This window comes from Astatotilapia calliptera, chromosome 2 (assembly GCF_900246225.1).
Source record: "Astatotilapia calliptera chromosome 2, fAstCal1.2, whole genome shotgun sequence".
Lineage (NCBI taxonomy): Eukaryota > Metazoa > Chordata > Actinopteri > Cichliformes > Cichlidae > Astatotilapia > Astatotilapia calliptera.
In genome coordinates this window covers 16,545,312-16,568,431 of record NC_039303.1, presented here as the reverse complement: position 1 = coordinate 16,568,431, position 23,120 = coordinate 16,545,312, and the positions used below count along the sequence as shown (strand labels likewise).

The following is a 23,120-nucleotide window of genomic DNA, read 5'->3' as shown; positions in this document are numbered from 1 at the left end:
CCTGCCTAATAACACAAACACACACGCAATGAAAATCAGCTTGTTATCTCTCATCAGTGTTAAAATAGTGTCAATTTAGCAGACACTTGTTATCAAATACTGAATTTGACTCTCTAGGTTGCAGGACAACAGTTTAACTTTGTGGGAAAAAAGATTCTGGTTTGACCAACCAGTGATCAGACAATAAATTTAGTTGTTAATATAGTAAATTGGGAGATGCTTGCTGCTTGATTGATGCAGCACAAGTAATTTACTGTATGAGGGAAATTCTATTTTTGTGATACTATTTTGAACATACATTTCTGTCGTCCTGTCAACTTAGTGGGTTAATAGCTGATATGCAAATTAGTTGATTGTTCTTAGATTAATGAAAGGTGACTGAATTCTAGCACGAGTGAATGGGATGTTTGGAGTTTGTTGAGTGGAGACTCTAAAACACTGAGTTTCCTGTTTTGATGTGCGAGTGAATCCTGTACTTAGATACACAACTCTGAATACATAAGAACAAACTTCTTTTGTGAAGTGCATGACAACATGTCACATGTTTTATGATGATGGGAAAAAAGAAAAATTGAATAAAATAGATCTGTGGCCTAAATGAGTGAAAAGCACAGACCTGGGGATTAAACTCATAGCTAATAGGACATTAGGATTATGTTGTGTGTTGTGCAGCTGATGGTTGGTTTGGAGTGAATCTAGCTGATGATTTCTTTTGTTGTGAAGTTGACCCTGCCAAATAGTATGATGGTATGATAAACCATGCTAATGGTATGATTTACCCTCCTGAGCTTGTGTCATGACTTAACAAGGCCTTTTTATTTTGATACTTTCACAGTGCACTGAAAGTTTTGTTTGATAATTTCTGTTATTTTTCATTTTTCATTTTTTTTCAACAGGCACTGATTTCTGTTTGTCAATTTCTTTTCTTTAAGCAGATCCACACGTCAGGAATTAAAAGTGCTATACGACATGTTGAGAAAACCGTTACAAGTGAGTTTCTCCACATTAAAATGGGCTCTGGAGAACGCCACTTATTTGGGACAATTAGAAAATGAGAGTCCCTTCCTAAAAAGGATTCAGCGAGGAAATCCGATCTAAAAGTTCTTCTTTTTCTTTTGAAATGACGTCATTTTGCTGAAAGTGGAAACTAAATGCGATGATGGTTTCCACTATCAGCAAAGAATGAATGAATGAATGAATGAATGGAAAAAAAAAACAAACAAACTGACTGACTGGTAAAAGCTGACAAGACTTGACCACGACTCAAGGTTAACCTCCACCTAGACAGGACAAAGGGTGGATGAATTTATGTTTCCTGTTACAGGAGCAGAAAGATGACAGCAACATTCGAGGTTGCGTGATGGTTTTACCTTTTAAATGCCATTTTCTGTGTCTGTGCATCTACCAGGGGTGTTATTCACTACCTTGTGTTGCTCACAGAGGAAACTGTGAGAAAGTGTGTATACGCCTGCGCAGCGCTAACATTTGTATTTTCTTTTCTACAGCATCACAGTTTTTCAGTTTTGATCATGTGATTTATAAGAGGATTAGTTAATGTTTTTCTACTACAGGATTTCTGGGTTTATGTGTGAAGGAAACTGTGTTTACAGGTTATGAGTTGGTGATGCTTTTACACTGTGTTTTTGGGAAAATGTGAAGGTTACTTTGATGATGTGAATGACATTTTTTCCACAGCTATGGATGGCTAACTTTATGGTCTTTTTATGGCACCTCTGGAACCTGTCGACCTGCGTTTGACCTGTGTTTGACCACCGTCTGACCACAGTCAATGTGTATTGCTAATGTTTGTTTTTCTAAGAATGCATGTAGAAGATTCAGCAGAAGCGGACAAGTGACATGAGAAAAGCAAATAAGGGATGCAGTGTTTATGGAATAGTTGAAGATGGGCTACTGAGCTCATAGTGATTGATGAGTTGAGTGACTTTGCTAAGAGAAGTCACTGATTACATTAATGTTGACTGGGTACATGGGATGATCCATGTCTGAGGCAAATTATGGAAATAATTGTAGTTTACTGAGAAAACCTGCACATGACACTTGTCTTGCTAGTGCTGAATGCTTATTATTTTTATGATATAATTGTTTATAAGTGTGAAGTTTGATTTCACTTCCAGATCTTGTTTTCCAGGCCATGATGGTGTGTATGCAGGCTCCTGGCAGAGCCAGTTTTTAAGCAAATTTAATATGCAAAACACACTAACATTTTTATTGCAGGATTATAGGTCCAGGGTTGTGCTGCTCCAGGGGAGGAGATGCCCTGATGTTACCTGGGATATGATCTAGCTAATCTTTTTCTTTAAAGACAGGAATCTGATTTTGATGAGTTGACTCATGGGAGTGTCCATGTGTCAAGATGAGGGATCCAGGATTAATATGAAACAATGAATTAACATTAAATTTTGGAATTAACATTAAATTTTGTTTTATATGATTTTTGCAGCGATTTGTGTGATTAACAGTTCATTCAACGGGTATTAAACCTATGCAAGTGATGCATCCGTGTTTAGATGAGGCTTTGATGGCCTATAAGTGAAGTTCACTGAACTAAAGAATGTGGTTTGATGATTGCTGACATGGAAGAAGCATTCCAGGCACAGCTGACAGCCCAGGCAGTGGTTGAGGTCAAAGGTCAAGCTGGTTGGGGCCCATCATGAGATCAGACTTTGGAGCCACAGCAAAGACCATGAAGCTGCGTTGGAATGAGAGCTGTGCCAAAGGGGGCTTTCCAGAGACCAACAGAGGAGATTGTGGACAACAGACGGGCACCTGAAGGATGAGGGGAGCGTGCCAAGCTCCATCGACAGCGCAGAGGGAGTCTAAGGATGACATCATGATTCTGTGAAAGCACAGGAACCGGAAGCTATGGTGGTGATGACAGCAGTTTCCTATGAACATCACCTAATGCTGTGTCACTATACTGTGCATACCCTGACACACTGAAGACTGCTGGGATCATAACAGCAGTAAGATAACTGGACCCAGCACCCTTTTCCACAAAGGGGTTTTTCTGCAGAGGATGGACAGTAGAAGAGTCATAAGTATTCCTACCGCAGGATGAAGGCCTGAAGTGAGGTGATGGGGGTTGATAGAGGTCAATTCAAGTGCTTCTGACCATTTCAACTACCTGCAAAATGGCGGAGAGACCCTCCTGGATATATCAGAGCCACTGCAAAAAGGTTGAGGTCCCAGGAAACCCCGGCACCCCCAAGACAGCACAATAGAGAAATCTCACACTTGGTTGTTTCAGTGGTGAGGGTGGAGTGCTGATTGAGCCCCCGTAGGGTAAGCTCGCACTTCAACCTCCAGCCTCTGATCAACTCTAGGGCAACCAAGTGCGAGGTGAGCAACCAGGACCCTCTTGGTTACCTTGACTAAGACGCTCACCCTTACAGGACCCCAGCTGATGCAAACAACAGCTGAACCAGGAGAAAGGCAGAAAAGATGGACACACGACAACTCTCACCTAAGAGACATGATGCAAGACCACATCCATCCGTGGATGAACAATGCCTGGTACCGTTATATTCACGACAGAACAAAAGCAGAATCGGCAAATAGAGACTATTATGTCTGTTCCCATCTACCCAGCACGGCAACATACCCCACACTATATATGTTCCTGGACCAACTCCCAAAGAAGAACTACTCTATGATATCAGCAGAGAAAGGGGACTTTGTGTCCTCTTCAACAACACATGCTGCACTTATATACTGGACGATGTACACTCATTAAACATGACTGATGCCCTGAATGCTTTGAGACAGATCCAGCAGGCCCAAAATCAGGACTATGTAAGTGATACAAGTGACTGGTTTTCTTAGCTTCACACTGGCTCCTGGTTACAGGTGCTAAAAAGACTATTCATCAGAATTGGGATATTTTTACTTTTATTTTGTGTCTTTGTAACGTGTATATTGCCATGTCTAACACTCATGATTAACCGCATAATGTTTTCTACTGTTGCTGCATACATAGCCATGACAAGTGATGATGATGACCCCGACCTGTTGGAACATGAAGACTTTGTGTGATTAATGACGGTGTGACAGAAAATGTACAACAAGATGTTACAAACTGGTATCCCACTTAAAGTTTTACTGACAACAGGAGGGAATGTTAATAGGAAAATTGTACTTAGTAGTCAGTATAATCTTTCAGTGATATAAGTTTTCATATGGTAGAATGCTGCATGTAATTATTTGTGTGTAGAAGTATATAGTTGGTGGCATATTGAAAGATTGTGAACACCCTAGGAGGTCTGTAACATTCTAGGGTGTTCACCCCCACATCCTAGGAGCATGAGAGAGGTCGTACCTTGTTTTACGGTAGGATTAACGCAGCTATATCTGTTTTAGTCTAAGTGCTTTTGGTTTGATGAACTGCTGGACTTCGAGACCAGCAGGTTTAGGGAAGTCTTTATGGGGTCACACTCTGACCCCACACACACACACACACACACACACACACACACCCACTGAAGTATAAATAAAAGACCGGGGCAGTTTCTCGGCGCGAGTCTCTCAGTCTGGAGGCTGCCCTTGCTAGCAAGAAGTTCTGTGTGTTTCTCTTCTCTGAGTCTTTACTGAAGAAGTGTTTTAGAATATATTTCTTAACACAAGCGCATGGCACAACACAGAAGAGCCACCTCCACAGGACAAGACTCAGCTGTCCATCTGCATCTTAAGGATAAAGGACACTCTTTTGAGGATGCCAATGTTCACATTTTGGACAGAGAGGACAGATGGTTTGAAAGAGGAGTGAAAGAAGCCATCTATGTCCACTGTGAACGACCATCTTTGAACAGAGGCGGGGGTTTACAACACCAACTCTCTGCCATCTATAATCCAGTTTTGAGATCCCTTCCCAGACACTTTAACGCCCACTCACATCCTGGGCCAGCTGATCTCAGGAATTCGCATGATAAGGTGGGGCCAGGTTTCACAATGAACTCACCCGAAACTCTGGCTGATTGGGACCCACACCCAGTTTCACACCTTGGCTCAGGCGATTAGAGGATCATCAGGGGGTCCTTTTGTCCCTCTGTGGGGGGATACTCCCACTAGGTTTATATCTGGGACTCTCCACCATTTGACCTTAGAACTGAAGAAGCTTCTAGGATGAGAGGTGAAACGTTTACAAGTAACTTAAATGTAACCCACCTAAAATTTGCCTCATGAAAATGAACTGCTGTTCCCAAAGAATGTCAGTAGGTGGCACTATGAGATTGTTTAGTGCTTGTGAACTTGAGTTGAGAACTCTAGAGAAGGAGAATAGTGCTAAGGCTACGTATGCTGGTCGGAGCTACTCACTGAGTTTTTCTTTAATCCTTGTTCAAGAAAACGGTTATGTGTGAAGACACAAATTGGATTTTACTTTTCCGCTTGTTGGGAAACGCGGACACTTTTTGTTGACGCCGATGTACCTCCGTTTTTGTGTTTTTTGTTCATTTCCCATACGGTAAAAAAATACATTTTTCCTGGCCAAAATATATTTCAAATATATGGTAAATATATTTTGTATTTGTGATGCTCCAAAAATATATTTTTGAAATTGAAAATATATTTCTTTCAAACCAAAATACATTTCAAAACATATTTTAGGGTGAAGAAAATACATTTCCAACCTTCCAGTAGAATGTATATCAAAGTATCCTTTATTTAAAATGTATTTAGTGCAATAATGATGATAATAATAATACTAAAAGTAACATGTTTTATGCACATCTGCACAAAACAGTTGGATTCAAACAAAACACAGTCAAAGGTCTATCACTATAATGTAGCGTTCATTGACTTTGAAATTATCTGTCAGTGATACAGTAAACAAGATACAACAACTGCTATGTACACTTTAGTTTTTGACAATATATACAATATAGTACTTAAAGGAACACACTGGAGGAGGTGGCTGGGGAGAGGGAGGTCTGGGCCTCTTTGCTTAGGCTGCTGCCCCCGCGACCCGGCCTCGGATAAAGCGGATGAAGATGGATGGATGGATGGATGGAACACACTCCACTTTTTTTGGAAAAAGGCTCATTCTCCATCTCCCTCAGAGTTAAAAATGCAGCGTCTTCTTTCTAGACCGGTACGTTAATAGGGCTCTGGAGTGTGATCTTACGGGATGGGGCATAGCCAGGATTTTTTGGTCGAGGCGCCATATTAGCAGGCCAAACAAATGCTTGCTGTGTGGTCGGTTGTAATGTTAGATTGCACTACCGGCAAAAGAATAAGCTTGAAAACAGGCTCTCTTTTCATTGTTTCCTCACCTGGAAGCATCACGAGGGGGCTTATGTGTTGGAGGCGTCTAGCCTGGATAGCAGCTGTGAGACGAGCTGATATTCAGTTCTCTACCAGCCACAGATATCTGTTGGTTTGCTCCAGTATTTTCATTCAGGTAAGTTCTAAATAAGTTCATATTATTCTTTATAGCCTGTTAGTTTTATTTTCAATGCGCTCTGAGATCATAGCACAAACTTAGAAAAAGCATGCAGAACTACCTTCTATTTATAGAGTTTCTAATTATTTGGCATTATTGCAGCAAACCAGCCATGAAATGAATGAAACAAATCCTGACTGGGTTCCAACACTACACATGGGGCAAAATCCCTGCTTCAAACTACATGCTACATACCACCATGCCAATCAGATTACTTCTTCCATGTGTGCGTAAAAAGGTGACCTTCCTGGATAAGATGGCAAAGGTTTGCTGCGTTTTGGTGAACATGTGCCCCAGTGTGGTAGTAAAACCAGGGAAAAATGCTCTTGTTAAATACTCTTAAGTCTTGTGCTGTTTATGTAGTGATAAGTTTTCAAAAGAGACAGTAAATTACAGAATGCTAGTAGTGGGTGATATTACTTAAACGCTATCATGATTTTATCTGAACATTTTGTCATTTGTAAACTATACATAACATTGATTCTACACTGTAACTATGTGATGTTCCACAAAGTGCTTTTAATTAAAAATAGGCAAACATTTCTTTGTTTCTTTATTCAACTTTTGAACAGTGGTAATTAGTAAGTACATATTCGGTAAATGCAAAGTATTTACATGGCCCCCTAAATTAAAACATTATGGGTTATTCAGAACAGAACTATGCTTGGAAAAATATTGTCCCATCAGTTGATCCAACTCCTCCACAGTAGCACGTGGAACTTTTCTTTTTTGAGGACGGCTTCTTTTACCTGTCACAACGAATGGTCTGTTTATGTTTTGATCAAGAACCTTTTTTTGGGCAGCTGAAGAGGAGAAGTCTATCTTATGGCCAACCTCTGGCTGTATCTTGGTCATATTACCAGGAAAAACCCAGTATGCAGGTTCATCTGTAACAGTCCTTGTGCCACAGATCCTCACTGTTGCTTCTACATTAAACAGAAGAGCAGTGACATGGCTGCAAGTCTCCACGACTCCAGCCATACAGCTGCAGTGGGCGGCTTCAACCTTCCCTGTGATGCTCACAGTGACCCATGGCTGCAATGCTGGTTCATTCAGTCTTTAAGAGTGCAGGACCTGAAACACACACAGGCAAAGTTCATTTAAAGACAAGAACTTTAATAAGCCAAGGCCGACACAAATGTGTTTTATTTACTTTCAAATCCATTTATCATAAATGTAACAAATAAAGTGTTTTTATGTATCCATCTATAGAACGCTGCATGTTATATTCTACATCTGCCTGTTTCTTTTTAGAAACCTATCAGCAAAAAATGAACCTAAAGTATGTAATGCAAGGATGTAATCACTTTCAAGAGGGAGAAAACATAAAGTTCGACTTTAAGTGACAATTATGGACACCTAATATGACAAGGAGATTCTGCAGGTCATTAATCAATGTATAAAACTAAAACAGAATGTATTTTTAGGGACACAGGACACAAACAAGGAAGCAAGATGTGTAATTAGGATTATTTATAATAAATATGAATTAATTAGGGCAATTTCTTTAACCATAAAGAATAACTAAATCCTTCAGGACAATGTCACATCAATGCACTGAACTCACTATGTTATCCCTCTAACAGAGCCTCTACATGTTCTCACTGTAATTTCCCCCTCATGAATGAATTTATGCTAGCACTAATTTGAATGTTCGGGGGGAATCAAACGCATTTTACTCGCAGTACTCAAGCTGACTTACCTTTGCTTGAATGACGGCGTACTCACAACGTGGAGGCTTAAAAATAGCCAAATCTTGTACCCAGTCCTTGGTGAATTGGATGTGCGCCTCCAGAGATTTATAATTGCGAAATTGGTGCGCCGTGTATGCTCTGACTCCACAGACAAGGTACGAGAGTAGATCATGCTAAGTCAATAGCGGTTTGGTCTTCAGGGTTTCTACTCCACGGCTATATTTCATACGGGTCCACATTTCAACAATCAAGTACTGTCTCTTTGGATCTGGACACAATCTGTCTCTATACCGTCATTTTCTTTTGAGCTACGTTTCAGAATGGTTCGTAGCAATCTTGTTTTGATTCGTGGCCTGCCAAGATGGTGCTGCGCTCCCACAATGCATTGCGACATTACGTCAACTCCAAAGCCCTTTGCGTGCACAAGTGTATGCGCATGCGCATTGCCATGGTAGTTTATAAAATAAAGATATAATGAAAAGTAATTAATAAAAATTAAATATTTAAACATTCCCACAAATGTGCAATGAATGTGCAAAAACTCTCTTTAGTAGTTGTTGCTGTTTCTTTCTTTCTTTCTTTCTTTTTTTTTTTTGAAAAATAACGACGTCTCTGAGGCGCGAAATCCGACAGCGAGAGGAACGGCCGGATGCAGGAGACGGGAAGAAACAAGCCGATTATGTTCACGTTAATTAAGTGGTTGGAAGATGTAAAATTCTCAATTCTGCCAACTGAACATATACAAGAATTTTATGAGGATGAATAATTAGCCGGCATGGAGGAAACGGACCTTTATTTCGTGGAGTGGCGACAAGAAGCCAAGGCGGGTGGCCAGTCTAAGAAGCCTCCATCATCAAGCTAGCAGGTGCCTTTTCCCATATAATATTACTTTATTCTCGCTTATTTGGAACGGAAGCGTAGAGCTGCCACCCAGGCAAAAGAGAAATACAAGTATAACGTAACGTGAAAAGTTTATCGTTCTAACAATATACTATCATGTTTATACAATATACTTTTCATGTTTGAACAACATTGTACGAAAAATGTACATAATTATCACGTCCGTACAATATTGTGCGAACGTGACAATTATTTATATTATAATAACGTGATATTATATTATACAAGCATGAAAAGCATAATGTTAGAACAATAAACATTTCACGTTATAACGTGATATAGCTCTATTTTTCTTTTGCCTGGGTGGCAGCTCCACGCTTCCATAATTTGGTAATCAAAATATGTAACTTAATTGATTATATTGTGACGTACTTTTGCCTTTTCTTATTATTCTGCCTTCTCAGAAAGGGAAAAAAATACAAATAAAACTGTTTACACTTGTTATATACAATAACTATCAAAACCTATTCACATTTAATTTGGCTTTCACAGAAATCCCACCTCTCCTACTGGCTACAGAGTACTACGGAGCCCCTCTGATGACATTGTAGCCCAGTGGCAAACAGATGGAATTAGAGACTGTTTATTGTAATTATTATTAAAGGTGTTTTATTTTGTTCAGTTAAAAGCACTCATGATTGGAGAGAGACTCTAAAGAAAAAATCCAAATTATTTTGTATGGAATTGCATTATTTGTGTTATTTATTGATTTATTTTGTTTCTCAAAGGTTATTTTTTGACCTGGATACAAATGCAGTCCAACCAATGGGATTGTTTGTCCCGCCTTGTTTTTCATGTTTGGTTGCGCTGCTAAGGCTGCTTAGACCACACGCGCCATAGCAGTACCTGTGGGGAAAACGTGGTAGCTGTTGAAACAGCGAAGCTGTTGGTGTCTGCTTGATTAGCCGCCAGATTTGGATAGCCGAAGCTAGTTTTATGAATACGAAGTGCTTTGCACTGGTGAGTAACGAAACTGTTATAGCCGCTGATCGGCATCCTGAAATGTTAATGTTGTTCGCTTCAAAAAACAAACGCTAATGGTGACGGTACTATGCAAGTAGCTAGCGAGTGTGCTAAACGCTCACTCCCGTTGTTAAGCGTTAGTTGAGAACTTATTAGCTGTTGTTAGGTTAAGGAAAAAACAGTATGTCTATCTGTTGTATTGAAATGTTTTATTGTGTTACTTTTATTCATCACTGTTGTTACTTGACCGTGAGCAGAGTATATTGAGTTTGCTGCTTTTAATGAGCAGTGTGAATTGCTTTAATGATTGGTGATAGCTACATTGCCATGTAATGAAAACGTTTAGAATTTGATTAGTTGTACAACATTAGAAATTGAAACACATTTTGTTCATGATTTATACTTTAAACAGAAGTGTTAGTTAAGTGTGAACCGTGTTCATTTGAAGTAATTCTGACCTCACTCTTAGGTCAGGTTTTTTGAGTTGGAGAAAGGAGCCGAGACTCCTCGGAGAACATTGGATTACAGACTTTGTGGAAATCCGCAGAAGAGGAATAATTTTCCATTGCAATGGATGGCGAGCCACAGCCCATTTGGAATTGAATCTTGAAGTCTGGTTGCCTGAACTGTGGTAGGACAAAACAGTGCAAACCATACATCGATCGTGGACTGAACTCACACCAATAACTCACCAGATCACCAAACAGGCCTGATCTGGATCCTATTGACACTTTAAAAGACCCGGGTCTACCATTCTTTTCTTTTTTATTTTGGGTATCTGTGCGCGCACACACAATTTTGGTTGTTATTGTAAAGGCAATACAGTGCACAAATTTCAAATACAGTTGAACTATTGCTTCATCATTTGCAGTTGTGTTTTCATTGTGGTTACCCATCCTCTGGGCTCCTGTCGTTCCTGAAATCTTCTGATTTGCCCATTGTTTATATATTTTGTTACATACTGGTTACAGTGTAAAAGTGGCGAGCCAGCCAGGAGCCTTGAATTAATGGGTGACGATAGTGAAGCATATTTTGTGTGATTGAGCTTTTGGTAAGACCGTCTGTCGCACCAAAAGATGGATTTTGTTGAAAAATTAGGTATTAAGGTCCCAAATGCTGTCATAGTGCGTGGGGTAACAGGATCAGAAAAGGATGAAGAGATTTTTGAGTTCTTAAAGCAGTACGGCTCTATTAGTAGGGTCCTCACCATTGATGATCAAGTATCTGAATTCAACAAGGATCAGATAGTGGAGTATAACTCAGGAGTAGCAGTGCAAACATTAGGACCCTTGTTGCCCTATGTCCACCCCTCAGCTGCCAATCCTGATGTAGTATTTTCTGTACATGCTTTGACAGATGTTTATTCCCAGAGAGTTGGGGGGAGTGTCACAGATACTTACCTGAGTGAACTGCGAGGAATAGCCAAGCTAAGTGGGAAAGATTTTGAAGAGGTACTGAGAGAGGTGATGACAAAAATTGAAAAGTCTGTGGGTGTCGCCGAAGAAAGTGTTGCACTCAGTACTGAGGTTGAAATAGAGGAAGTTGATCATACTGACAGGCCCAGCCAGACCCCTGCTACTTTTATTGAATCAGCTGGTATTTCAGTCTGTCCTAAGCTTGGCCACGCTGATGATGAATATCGCACACCGACTTTAAGCTCTGGAACCAAGAGATCCCTGACTCTAAATCCTGGTGAGCTTAACCCACCAGACGTACAGAGAATTGTGGTTGAACACATTGTAAAGAGTGATGATAAGATGTCACGTACCCATTCCACCTTGAGACTGAGAGCTTTTTCTGGGAAGATTCCCCGGCCATATAATGAAGCTGATTATGATACTTGGCGCTCTCATGTTGATTTAATGATGGAGGACACTTCTGTTTCTGACTTGGAGAAGACTCATAAAATTCTCGAGAGCCTCCTCATTCCTGCTTCAGATGTAGTTCGACATCTTGGACCTGAAGCGCCACCATCTACCTACCTGCAATTATTGGAATCTGCCTTTGGCACAGTTGAGGATGGGGAGGAATTGTTGGTGAGGTTCATGAACACGTTGCAAGATCCTGGAGAAAAACCCTCAGCTTACCTGCATCGCCTGCAGGTGGCATTGAACCGTACTGTACGCAGGGGAGGTGTACAGCCACAAGAGGTCGACAAACACCTCCTGAAACAATTTTACAGGGGTTGTTGGAATCATGACTTGCTTGCTGTCTTGCAGCTAGAACTTAAGGATCGACAACCCCCATCACTTGCTGAGCTTTTGTTGCTGCTGCGTACTGCAGAAAGTAGGCAAGAAACAAAAACTAGTAGAATGAAACGGCACCTTGGTACTACCAAACCTAAGGTTGTCTCCCATAGACAGAGTGTTCAGGAAACAAGCGAAACACAAGCTGAATCTGAATCAAGTGACCTAAGTAAGTTAAAGAAGCAAGTTGCTGACTTGAAGAGTCAATTGACAGCACTCATGAAACAAAGAAAACCCACTGCTTCTAAGAAAGAACACATGCAGAAAGATGAAACTAAAAAACCTGACCATGCAAAGACTGAACCAGGGCCCCCTCCACACAGCGCTTTAACTGTAAAGCCAAAACCGTGGTACTGTTTCCGTTGTGGGGAAGATGGTCATATTGTGGCCACCTGTGAGTCAGATCCAAATCCTGCCCTGGTAGCTGCTAAAAGAAAGGAACTGAGAATCCGTCAGCAGTTATGGGAAAGCCAACACCGAAACACACCTTCGTTAAACTGAATTCAGTCCCTGTCGTGGGACAGATGGGGACTGCAACGGGTCAAACACGTCCCGCTGATAAGAAGCCTAAAGTGACCACTAAGAAGGGTGCCATGTTAACATTGAATGCTGAGCGTGGTAATTTCAAATTACCCAAAGGTTTAATAGGGGCGAAAACTACAGCACAGGTTCAAATAGAGGGCAATTGTGTTAGCTGCTTAATGGATACAGGCTCTCAAGTCACCACTGTTCCCCAGTCGTTTTACAATCAGAACCTGTCACAACATGAGATCCGGCCTCTCTTTGAGCTTTTGGAGGTTGAAGGAGCCAATGGCCAATCTGTGCCTTATCTAGGCTACATTGAGATTAATGTTGTATTCCCCAAAGAGTTTTTAGGTGCTGAGGTTGAAGTCCCCACACTAGCATTGGTGGTTCCAGACGTTCGTACAGTCCCCCAGCCACTAGTTTTGATAGGTACTAACACACTAGATCTACTTTACGAACTCCATCGTGATACCTGTCCTGAAGAGTATGAACCATCACAATATGGTTACAAAGCAGTGCTAAAGATTTTGGGGCTGCGACACAGGCAGTGCAAGGATAACCGCCTTGGTCTGGTCACCTCGCTCGGAAAAGACCCCCAGCTAGTTCCAGCAGGACAAACCGTAGTGTTAGAGGGGTTCATTGATGTAAACAGTCATACCACTGAGAAATCTGTCCTCTTAGAACATCCCTCCTTGTCAGCACTGCCAGGTGGGGTGTTAGTTAAACCTTGCCTCATTGACTTGCCCCAGAAAGCGCCATATAAAGTGCCAGTCGTAATGACTAATGAGCTGGATCATGATGTTGTTATTCCCCAGAAGTGTGTGATTGGGGAAATCAGTGCATTTCATCGTGTTCTCTCACATGAGCATTGTGTGGTGACACCAGATTCTAGCACCAAGCAGAAGCTAGGCCTCAACTTCAACTTCGAGGACTCACCCATAAGTGCTGAGTGGAGAGAGAGAGTAACACAAAAACTTGCCAATATGCCGGAGGTCTTCGCGCAAAATGACATTGACTTTGGGAGGACTAATCAGGTAAAACACCAAATCAAGCTATCTGATGAGACTCCATTTAAGCACAGGGCACGCCCCATACACCCAAATGATCTGGAAGCTGTCCGAAAGCACTTGCTAGAACTTCAACAGGCAGGTGTGATCAGGGAGTCCACATCACCCTTCTCTTCTCCCATAGTGGTGGTGAGGAAGAAGAATGGGGATGTGCGTCTCTGTGTTGATTACAGGAAGCTCAATCTGCAAACAGTGAAGGATGCTTATGCACTCCCAAACTTGGAGGAGACTTTCTCCACGCTGACTGGTTCCCAGTGGTTTTCTGTCCTCGACTTAAAATCTGGTTACTACCAGATTGAGGTTGAAGAGGCTGACAAACCGAAGACAGCTTTCGTTTGTCCCATTGGATTTTGGGAGTTTAACCGTATGCCGCAGGGCATTACGAACGCTCCAAGCACATTTCAGCGTCTCATGGAGAAATGCATGGGGGATATGAACCTGAAGGAGGTTCTTGTCTTCCTTGATGACATCATTGTTTTCTCTAAAACGCTGGAAGAACATGAGACCCGACTGATCAAAGTTCTCAACCGTCTGAAAGAGTACGGGTTGAAATTATCCCCTGAGAAATGTAAATTTTTTCAGACATCAGTGAGGTACTTGGGACATGTTGTGTCTCGTAATGGGGTGGAGACTGACCCTGAAAAAGTGAAGGCTCTGCAAACTTGGCCAGTGCCTACTGATCTGAAAGAACTGAGGTCTTTTCTTGGTTTTGCAGGGTATTACAGACGCTTCATTAAAAGCTATTCTAACCTAGTGAAGCCCCTCACCAATCTGACCTCAGGTTACCCACCCCTTCGCAAAGGTACCAAGCCCAAAGCTAACACTCCTCAGTATCATGATCCGAAAAAACCCTTTGGTGAGCGATGGACTCCAGAGTGTGAACAAGCTTTCCGAGCGATCATTGAAAAGCTAACTACTGCTCCGATCTTGGGTTTTGCTGACCCCAAGTTGCCCTACACTCTCCATACGGATGCCAGCACTATGGGGTTGGGTGCTGCTTTGTATCAGGAGCAGGAGGGGCAGATGAGAGTAATAGCATATGCTAGCCGAGGTTTGTCCAAGAGTGAGTCTCGCTACCCTGCCCACAAACTAGAGTTTTTAGCTCTAAAGTGGGCAGTTACAGAAAAATTTTCTGATTACCTCTATGGTAGCCAATTCATGGTTGTAACTGACAGCAATCCCTTAACATATGTTCTGTCTACAGCCAAGTTGGATGCAATGAGCTATCGTTGGCTAGCAGCACTCTCCACGTTTAACTTCCAGCTTCAGTACAGAGCTGGAAAGTTAAATTCTGATGCAGACGGTCTTTCAAGACGACCACATGGAGAACTGCTCAATGACACCGTTTCACAAAAAGAGCAGGAACGTATACAGCGGTTCACTGAAACACATCTGTCTGGTCAAGGAGTCACTCTTGGCCCAGACGTGGTCCCAGCTATCTGTGAGAGGCACCTCATTGGCTGTAGCCCAAGTGAAAACAAAGAGATGGATTGTGCTTTCACCCTGGTAGACTCTTTGGCCATGTCTGTATCTGCTATACCAGATGAGTTTGTGAATGAAGATCAGTGTGGTGGGTTACCAGTTATTCCCCATATGCCAGTAGAGCAGCTAAGGGCAGAACAACGAGCTGACCCGTGTTTGAGGGAAATTATAGCTCAACTCGAGACTGGGGACAAGGTTCCACCCACCGTTAGAAAGCAACTGCCCGATATTCCCTTACTAATCAGGGAATTCAGTCGCCTTGAGCTACACAATCAAATACTGTACCGAACACGACAAGATGGAGGTTGTGTAACCTGGCAACTTGTTCTTCCAGAGCAGTTTCGAGACACAGTCCTCCATAGCCTCCATGATGATATGGGCCACTTAGGGATTGAACGCACTCTCGACCTGGTGAGAACAAGGTTTTACTGGCCAAGGATGGCTGCAGATGTTGAGAAAAAGGTTAAAACCTGTGATCGCTGTGTTCTGAGAAAATCCCTTCCTGAAAAAGCTGCTCCTTTGGTCACCATAAAGTCCACCAGACCTCTTGAGCTTGTTTGTATGGACTTTTTGTCCATTGAGCCTGATAGGAGCAATATTAAGGACGTCCTCGTACTTACAGACCACTTTACTAAGTATGCCATTGCCGTCCCAACTCACAATCAGAAAGCTCAAACAGTTGCCAAGTGCCTGTGGGATAATTTCATTGTCCATTACGGCATTCCTGAATGTTTGCATAGTGACCAAGGGCCTGACTTTGAGTCACACATCATCAAAGAACTATGCAACATCCTGGGTGTTCACAAGATTCGTACTACGCCCTACCATCCTAGGGGAAACCCTGTAGAGCGTTTTAATAGGACGCTGTTGAGCATGCTTGGCACATTGGAAAACAAGGACAAATCACAGTGGCATAGCTTTGTGAAACCATTGGTTCATGCGTACAATTGTACAAAGAACGACGTTACAGGGTACTCACCTTATGAATTAATGTATGGCCGTAAACCCAGATTGCCCATTGACCTGGCTTTTGGTCTTCCCCTCAGAGACGACGGCTACAAGTCACATTCGCAATATGTGCAAAGTTTGAAGTCACGTCTGGAAGAGAGTTACAGGATCGCGGCACAAAACGCAGCAAAAATTGCTGACAAGAATAAGACCAGATTTGACTTGCGTGTAACCGCTTCTAAATTGGAAGAAGGAGACAGAGTTTTAGTGCGTGCTGTACGCCTAAGAGGGAAACATAAGCTTGCTGATAAGTGGGAGTCAGATGTTTATGTGGTGGTAAAGCAGGCGGGAGATCTCCCAGTTTACACAATAAAACCTGAGAACAGAGACGCTCCTTGGCGAACTGTCCATCGAGATCTCCTACTCCCTTGTGGTTTTGTCACACCCACTAAGGAGAAGCCTGTTATGACAAACTCCACACGCAAGCCTGTAACACGGCAATCAGCTAAACAGTATGATGAGACTGAACCTTCTGAGACAGAGGATACTGTTTGGTTTCGTGAGAGGCGTCCCAGAGAAACCATTCGATTCACCACATTGTACGAGATTCCAAAATCATCCCCTGACACCGATGATGGTGAGGCAGCACAGATAAATTTAACTGAAGACTGCTTAGCTGTTAATGATACGGTAGTCAGAGAAGACTTGTCTCATGGAAATGCAGAAATCATTTTGGAGGATACTGCCTTGGATGCCGTGAGTGAAAAACGCTCAGCTGCTGATGTACCTGGAAGTGGAAATGACTTAGCAGACACATCCACCTTTCAGGGAGATGTTCTTCTAAGCAGAGAAGACTCTGACAGTGAGCCTGAGGCCTTTAACAAAGAAGATTCACAACAGAGCGTGGAAGGTGATAAAACGGACACTCTTCGACGTTCAGTGAGGAATAGAGGTCCGCCAGAAAGACTGCAGTACACCCAGTTGGGTAATCCACTGATATCTATTGTGCAATCCTTATTCCAAGGCTTGAGCTTAGCTTTTACTGATGCTTTGCAAGAGAGTAAGGAGGTTGGAACTTACCAGGAGCCACTCTCTCAAGTGGTGAGGTCACAGCCATCTCCCATGCAAAGGGACTTGCATGAATTTAGGAGGGGAGAGTGTAGCCCAGTGGCAAACAGATGGAATTAGAGACTGTTTATTGTAATTATTATTAAAGGTGTTTTATTTTGTTCAGTTAAAAGCACTCATGATTGGAGAGAGACTCTAAAGAAAAAATCCAAATTATTTTGTATGGAATTGCATTATTTGTGTTATTTATTGATTTATTTTGTTTCTCAAAGGTTATTTTTTGACCTGGATACAAATGCAGTCCAACCAATGGGATTGTTTGTCCCGCCTTGTTTTTCATGTTTGGTTGCGCTGCTAAGGCTGCTTAGACCACACGCGCCATAGCAGTACCTGTGGGGAAAACGTGGTAGCTGTTGAAACAGCGAAGCTGTTGGTGTCTGCTTGATTAGCCGCCAGATTTGGATAGCCGAAGCTAGTTTTATGAATACGAAGTGCTTTGCACTGGTGAGTAACGAAACTGTTATAGCCGCTGATCGGCATCCTGAAATGTTAATGTTGTTCGCTTCAAAAAACAAACGCTAATGGTGACGGTACTATGCAAGTAGCTAGCGAGTGTGCTAAACGCTCACTCCCGTTGTTAAGCGTTAGTTGAGAACTTATTAGCTGTTGTTAGGTTAAGGAAAAAACAGTATGTCTATCTGTTGTATTGAAATGTTTTATTGTGTTACTTTTATTCATCACTGTTGTTACTTGACCGTGAGCAGAGTATATTGAGTTTGCTGCTTTTAATGAGCAGTGTGAATTGCTTTAATGATTGGTGATAGCTACATTGCCATGTAATGAAAACGTTTAGAATTTGATTAGTTGTACAACATTAGAAATTGAAACACATTTTGTTCATGATTTATACTTTAAACAGAAGTGTTAGTTAAGTGTGAACCGTGTTCATTTGAAGTAATTCTGACCTCACTCTTAGGTCAGGTTTTTTGAGTTGGAGAAAGGAGCCGAGACTCCTCGGAGAACATTGGATTACAGACTTTGTGGAAATCCGCAGAAGAGGAATAATTTTCCATTGCAATGGATGGCGAGCCACAGCCCATTTGGAATTGAATCTTGAAGTCTGGTTGCCTGAACTGTGGTAGGACAAAACAGTGCAAACCATACATCGATCGTGGACTGAACTCACACCAATAACTCACCAGATCACCAAACAGGCCTGATCTGGATCCTATTGACACTTTAAAAGACCCGGGTCTACCATTCTTTTCTTTTTTATTTTGGGTATCTGTGCGCGCACACACAATTTTGGTTGTTATTGTAAAGGCAATACAGTGCACAAATTTCAAATACAGTTGAACTATTGCTTCATCATTTGCAGTTGTGTTTTCATTGTGGTTACCCATCCTCTGGGCTCCTGTCGTTCCTGAAATCTTCTGATTTGCCCATTGTTTATATATTTTGTTACATACTGGTTACAACATGGTCCAAAAAATAAATAAATTGTGGCCACAAAATACTACTTCGAGGGCACGAAATAGGTATAACGTGCCCACGAAATACTTATTTGTGGCCACGAAATACTATTTCGAGGGCACGAAATAGGTATAACGTGCCCACGAAATACTTATTTGTGGCCACGAAATACTATTTCAATCAATCAATCAATCAATCAATCAATCAAAGCTTTATTCGTCACATGCAGGTTGCCCTGCAGTGAAATGGGACCCCCCCCCCCCGACCTTACACATATAGCACAAACATTACATGGGGATACAGGTCGGAGATTGGTAGAATCAAAGAAAAAACATTGAAATGTACACTACAGTGGGGAAAGTACAAGAGGAAAAAAGAGACCCCTACTCATGCTGTGCTTCCATGGTAGGACAGCATGAGAACAGGAAACAAAAAACTCCTTTGCACAAAAAAGCACATAAATGTCCACAGCACAACATTGTGAAGACATGACAAGCCACAGGGGTGGGTGGGGGGTGAGGAATAATCCGAAGAAACACAGCAGCCACCCTGCACAGCGCTATCATTCCAGCGCGGCACACAGACTCGCCGTGTTCCCTCGCCGGAAACAAGCATCGAAGGCGTTGGAAAGGGAGGGGGGATGAGTGAGTGCCTATCAGTGTAAGTGTATGTGTGTGCGTGTCCATAGTTCAGCGGAGACAGTGTCCTTCGCTCTATCAGGCTAAGTAAACAGTCTGCCAGCCAACCCAGGTGGCCTTCATGGGACAGGAAGAATAGTCATCACACAGTCGTTATCAGGGAGTTGTTTTGGTGGGCTCCAGCCTTGGGCCTAGCAGCTGGCGCCGTGGTGTCCAAATGTTGAATATTGTTGATTTCTCCTTTGTGAGCAGCTCGAATTTAGCCCTCTGACACTGGTCCCTCGATCTCCCGTTGGAGAGCCGCGAGCCTCCCCATGATGGTATCAAACTTCTGTTCCATGGTGTTGTCAGTCTTTTGATTCTGAGACCTCACAACTGCAGTGATCCGTTCCGCGATGTTTTCCAACTGTCGCTCAAGGGTGTCATTTTGAGCAGGCCTTTCGCTGATGTTTCCCCTCATACGCTCAATGGTGTTGTTTTGAGCCTTCACAGCAGCTGTAAGCGTCTCCAAGGTGTTGACCATATTACGTTCGTTGTGAGAGGTTTCGCCTCGTCCCGTCGCTTCGAATCCAGCGGGCAGCCTTGTGGGGGTTTGAAAAGCCGGTTCCGCTCTCTTATTTCTCTGATAAACCAGGGCTAAGCCAACGCCGATCAGCATGAACCCTGTTATCATGGTTCCGAATAGGTAGATATCTTCAGCGTCCTCGATCGACAGTCCCGCCAGGCACACGGTCCTCCAGTTCTGCCACCCGTCCATCGTGTAACCGGCAGGGAAAGTCCCTCCAGGGCACTCAGGCTCTCCCGAGCCCCGACTTCTCGTTGAGAAAAGGGTGTCAATAGCACTCAGAGACCAGTTGATCAAATCCATAATTCTCTTTTAGGTTTTAGAGAACGACAGTGAGAGACTGTTCCAGGGAAAGTAAATGCACACAAGACAAGACAAGGACATAGAGGCTAAGCAGGGGAGATAAGGGTGAGGAGGAGGGGAGAAAAGTGCGACCGCCTTCGCTGAGAGCTCTTTTCAGACTATTTCGAGGGCATGAAATAGGTATAACGTGCGCACGAAATGCTAATTTGTGGGCCCGAATTGGGTATAACGTGGCAACGAATTACGCATTTGTGGCCACGAAATAGATAACGTGCGCACATCTTATTGATAGAATTCCTGGACAGCTGCGTAGAGACACAAGCATAAAAATAGGCTAAATACACCATGGACAGAGACAGTCTGATTGAGTTTTATTTTAGGCTGGGAATGAGCTACAAACGCATTTTGAAAAGCCTTGCAATGCAAGGAACCATCATTACGGAGAGACATTTAAACTGGATATTGAGAGCCAAGTCGCTTTACAGACGTAAGTACGACCTGGACGCCGGGATAGATTTTATTGTGAACCAACTGCAAGGGCCTGGGAAGGATCACGGTTATCGGTGGATGTTTACAAAGTGCAAACAACACGGCATTGCGATCAGGAAAGGAGACGTCAGGATCCTCATCTCTTTACAGGACCCAGTAGGTTCCCAGGTTCGCCAGACCAGACGTCTCAGAAGGAGGCAATATTTTGCTCAGGGGCCTAACTTTGTGTGGCACATAGACTCTTATGACAAACTAAAGCCATATGGGATATGTATTAATGGATGCATCGACGGTTTCTCACGCAACATCATTTGGCTGCGGGCCGCACACACTAACAGTGACCCAAAGGTTATCGGAGGTTACTTTGTGGAAGCAGTGGAGAGTCGTGGGGGTTTCCCCAGGCTCGTATGAACTGACATGGGCACTGAGAACGTGTTGGTCAGAGACCTCCAGCGTTATTTACGGAGAAATGACGGGGATGATAGAGCAGGAGACAGAAGCTACGTCACAGGAGCAAGTACCGCAAACCAGAGAATTGAGAGCTGGTGGGGAGTGATGAGAAAAGAAGGAGTCGAGTCATGGATCAAGCTTCTAGGAGAACTGAAGGACGAAGGATTCTTCTTTGGGGATTTCATTGACAAAGCTCTGTCACAGTTCTGCTTCATGCCAATCATTCAGGTAAATGGCCCATATTATGATAACCAGTGGTGGTAATTAATTACATTAAGTTACACTGTTTTAGCAGTAAGGGTAACAAAATAATTGTTTACATAGTTAAAACGACATTACCTTTACCAAACGGTAAATGCAATGTATTCCTAACGTTGTTGAAGTAGGTCAACTGCGCTCTGTATGTGCGTAATGGAGGCTGAAGCATCAACCCAGCCAAAGTTTTTAAATCAGGGAACACTTTGCCAATTGAACTGATCAGAAGTCAGCACGACTTAAATGTTGTTTTTTTCTGATCGGAGGACATTATCCTTGTCTGCGCTCATTCTGCATCAGTTATGCTGCAGCTACCGATCTGTCACTGCCAGTCTGTCAAAAGCAGTCAGGCTTCACGCATCAGTAACTCTTCAGCGCTCTATCATTGGTACATTCAGGTCTGAGATGATATTGGATCCCCTCATGGGATTGAAAAATATTGATTTTGTCACCTGTATTATGCGCATAAAGTTGAAAAGCTTTGCGCATCCGGACCAAGATTAGTATTAGTATTAGTATAAAGCCCAGATCCCACAACTCAGTGGTTTGCCTGGTGTGGTTCTTTCTTTTCTTTTTTTTGCAATCACTCCCTCTTCCTTTGGTTTTCATTAAATTGCATCCAAACATTGCTGCTTTTCAATTCATTTAAGGATGCACCACACTTATTTTCGACCATTTTAAAAATGCCTTGTATTACAGCTCTGACCTAATTCTTGTTTCTTTGTCAGGAGGTATTGAATGACATCCGGAGTGTTTGGAATGCTCACCGTATAAGGCCCTCAAAGAATAACAACGTGCCCTGTGGAATACCTGATGTCATGTACATGGCCCCTCACCTTTGGGGTGCAGAAGACTGTCTCGTTCCACTGACAGAAGATTTGACCTTGTGTAAAAATAGCTGCACTTTTGTTAGTTCAGTCCCATGTGATGTGCAAGTGTTTGATTTGTGCACAATAATAATGGAGGAATCAAGCTTGGAATTCCCATATACCATGTCCCAGGCCCTTGATTTATATTTTCATCTCAGGGATACAGTTCGTTCACAGTTATTTGAGTCTACTTAAATGGACACAAACATACAAATGTAGTACATTTTGTACTTCAGTACGTATTCCTACAGCTTAATGTACTTATTATTAAGTAATTGTTTTTCTCCAGTGTGTAGTTATCTTGTCTTTGTATCAAAATTATCAGAAAAGACTGTTTAACATAATTTTCATTTTATCCATGTCAGTAAATTAACTCATCATGAAGTGTTGCTTGCTCTTGGTAGCTACAAAGCGTGGAGTATTAAACTAAAATATGATACAGGTTAGAAAAAAATAAATCCTTTTGGGATTGAGTTAAACTTATCACACTGTTAAAGCATCAAAAGTTGTTCATAATAGTTTTTGGTACCAAAAATGTGTTCATTTTTAACAAAAACAAGAGCACCTTGGATAACAACCACATAGACTGGCAATATATCTAATGTTGTGATCAATTAGACAAGAAGACCAAGTAGGCTAAAGTGTAGAATCATAGTTGTGTCACCAATGCTCCAAATGTTTCTTGAGCCTATAATTTTGTTATTGTGGAATAGATTAAAGCAATCCCA

At 42.3% G+C, this 23,120-nt stretch overlaps 1 protein-coding gene across 1 annotated transcript; it reads left to right on the top strand.

Annotated features, from left to right (window-relative positions):
• Positions 1–9,607: 9,607 nt before the first annotated feature.
• On the top strand, positions 9,608–18,820 carry LOC113028208 (uncharacterized). Its single transcript, XM_026178288.1, has 4 exons — positions 9,608–10,011; positions 10,484–12,300; positions 12,972–17,854; positions 18,327–18,820. The coding sequence occupies exons 2-3, from the start codon at positions 11,091–11,093 to the stop codon at positions 17,468–17,470; spliced, it is 5,709 nt and encodes a 1,902-aa protein (XP_026034073.1). The 5' UTR covers positions 9,608–10,011; positions 10,484–11,090; the 3' UTR covers positions 17,471–17,854; positions 18,327–18,820.
• Positions 18,821–23,120: the final 4,300 nt, after the last annotated feature.

Excerpts from the sequence above, each read along its gene's own strand:
- LOC113028208 (XM_026178288.1), top strand. The coding sequence starts at position 11,091 with ATGGATTTTGTTGAAAAATTAGGTATTAAGGTCCCAAATGCTGTCATA. Across the intron at positions 12,301-12,971 it reads GCTGCTGCGTACTGCAGAAA|GCTCTCAAGTCACCACTGTT; the intron begins GTAGGCAAGAAA and ends TAATGGATACAG.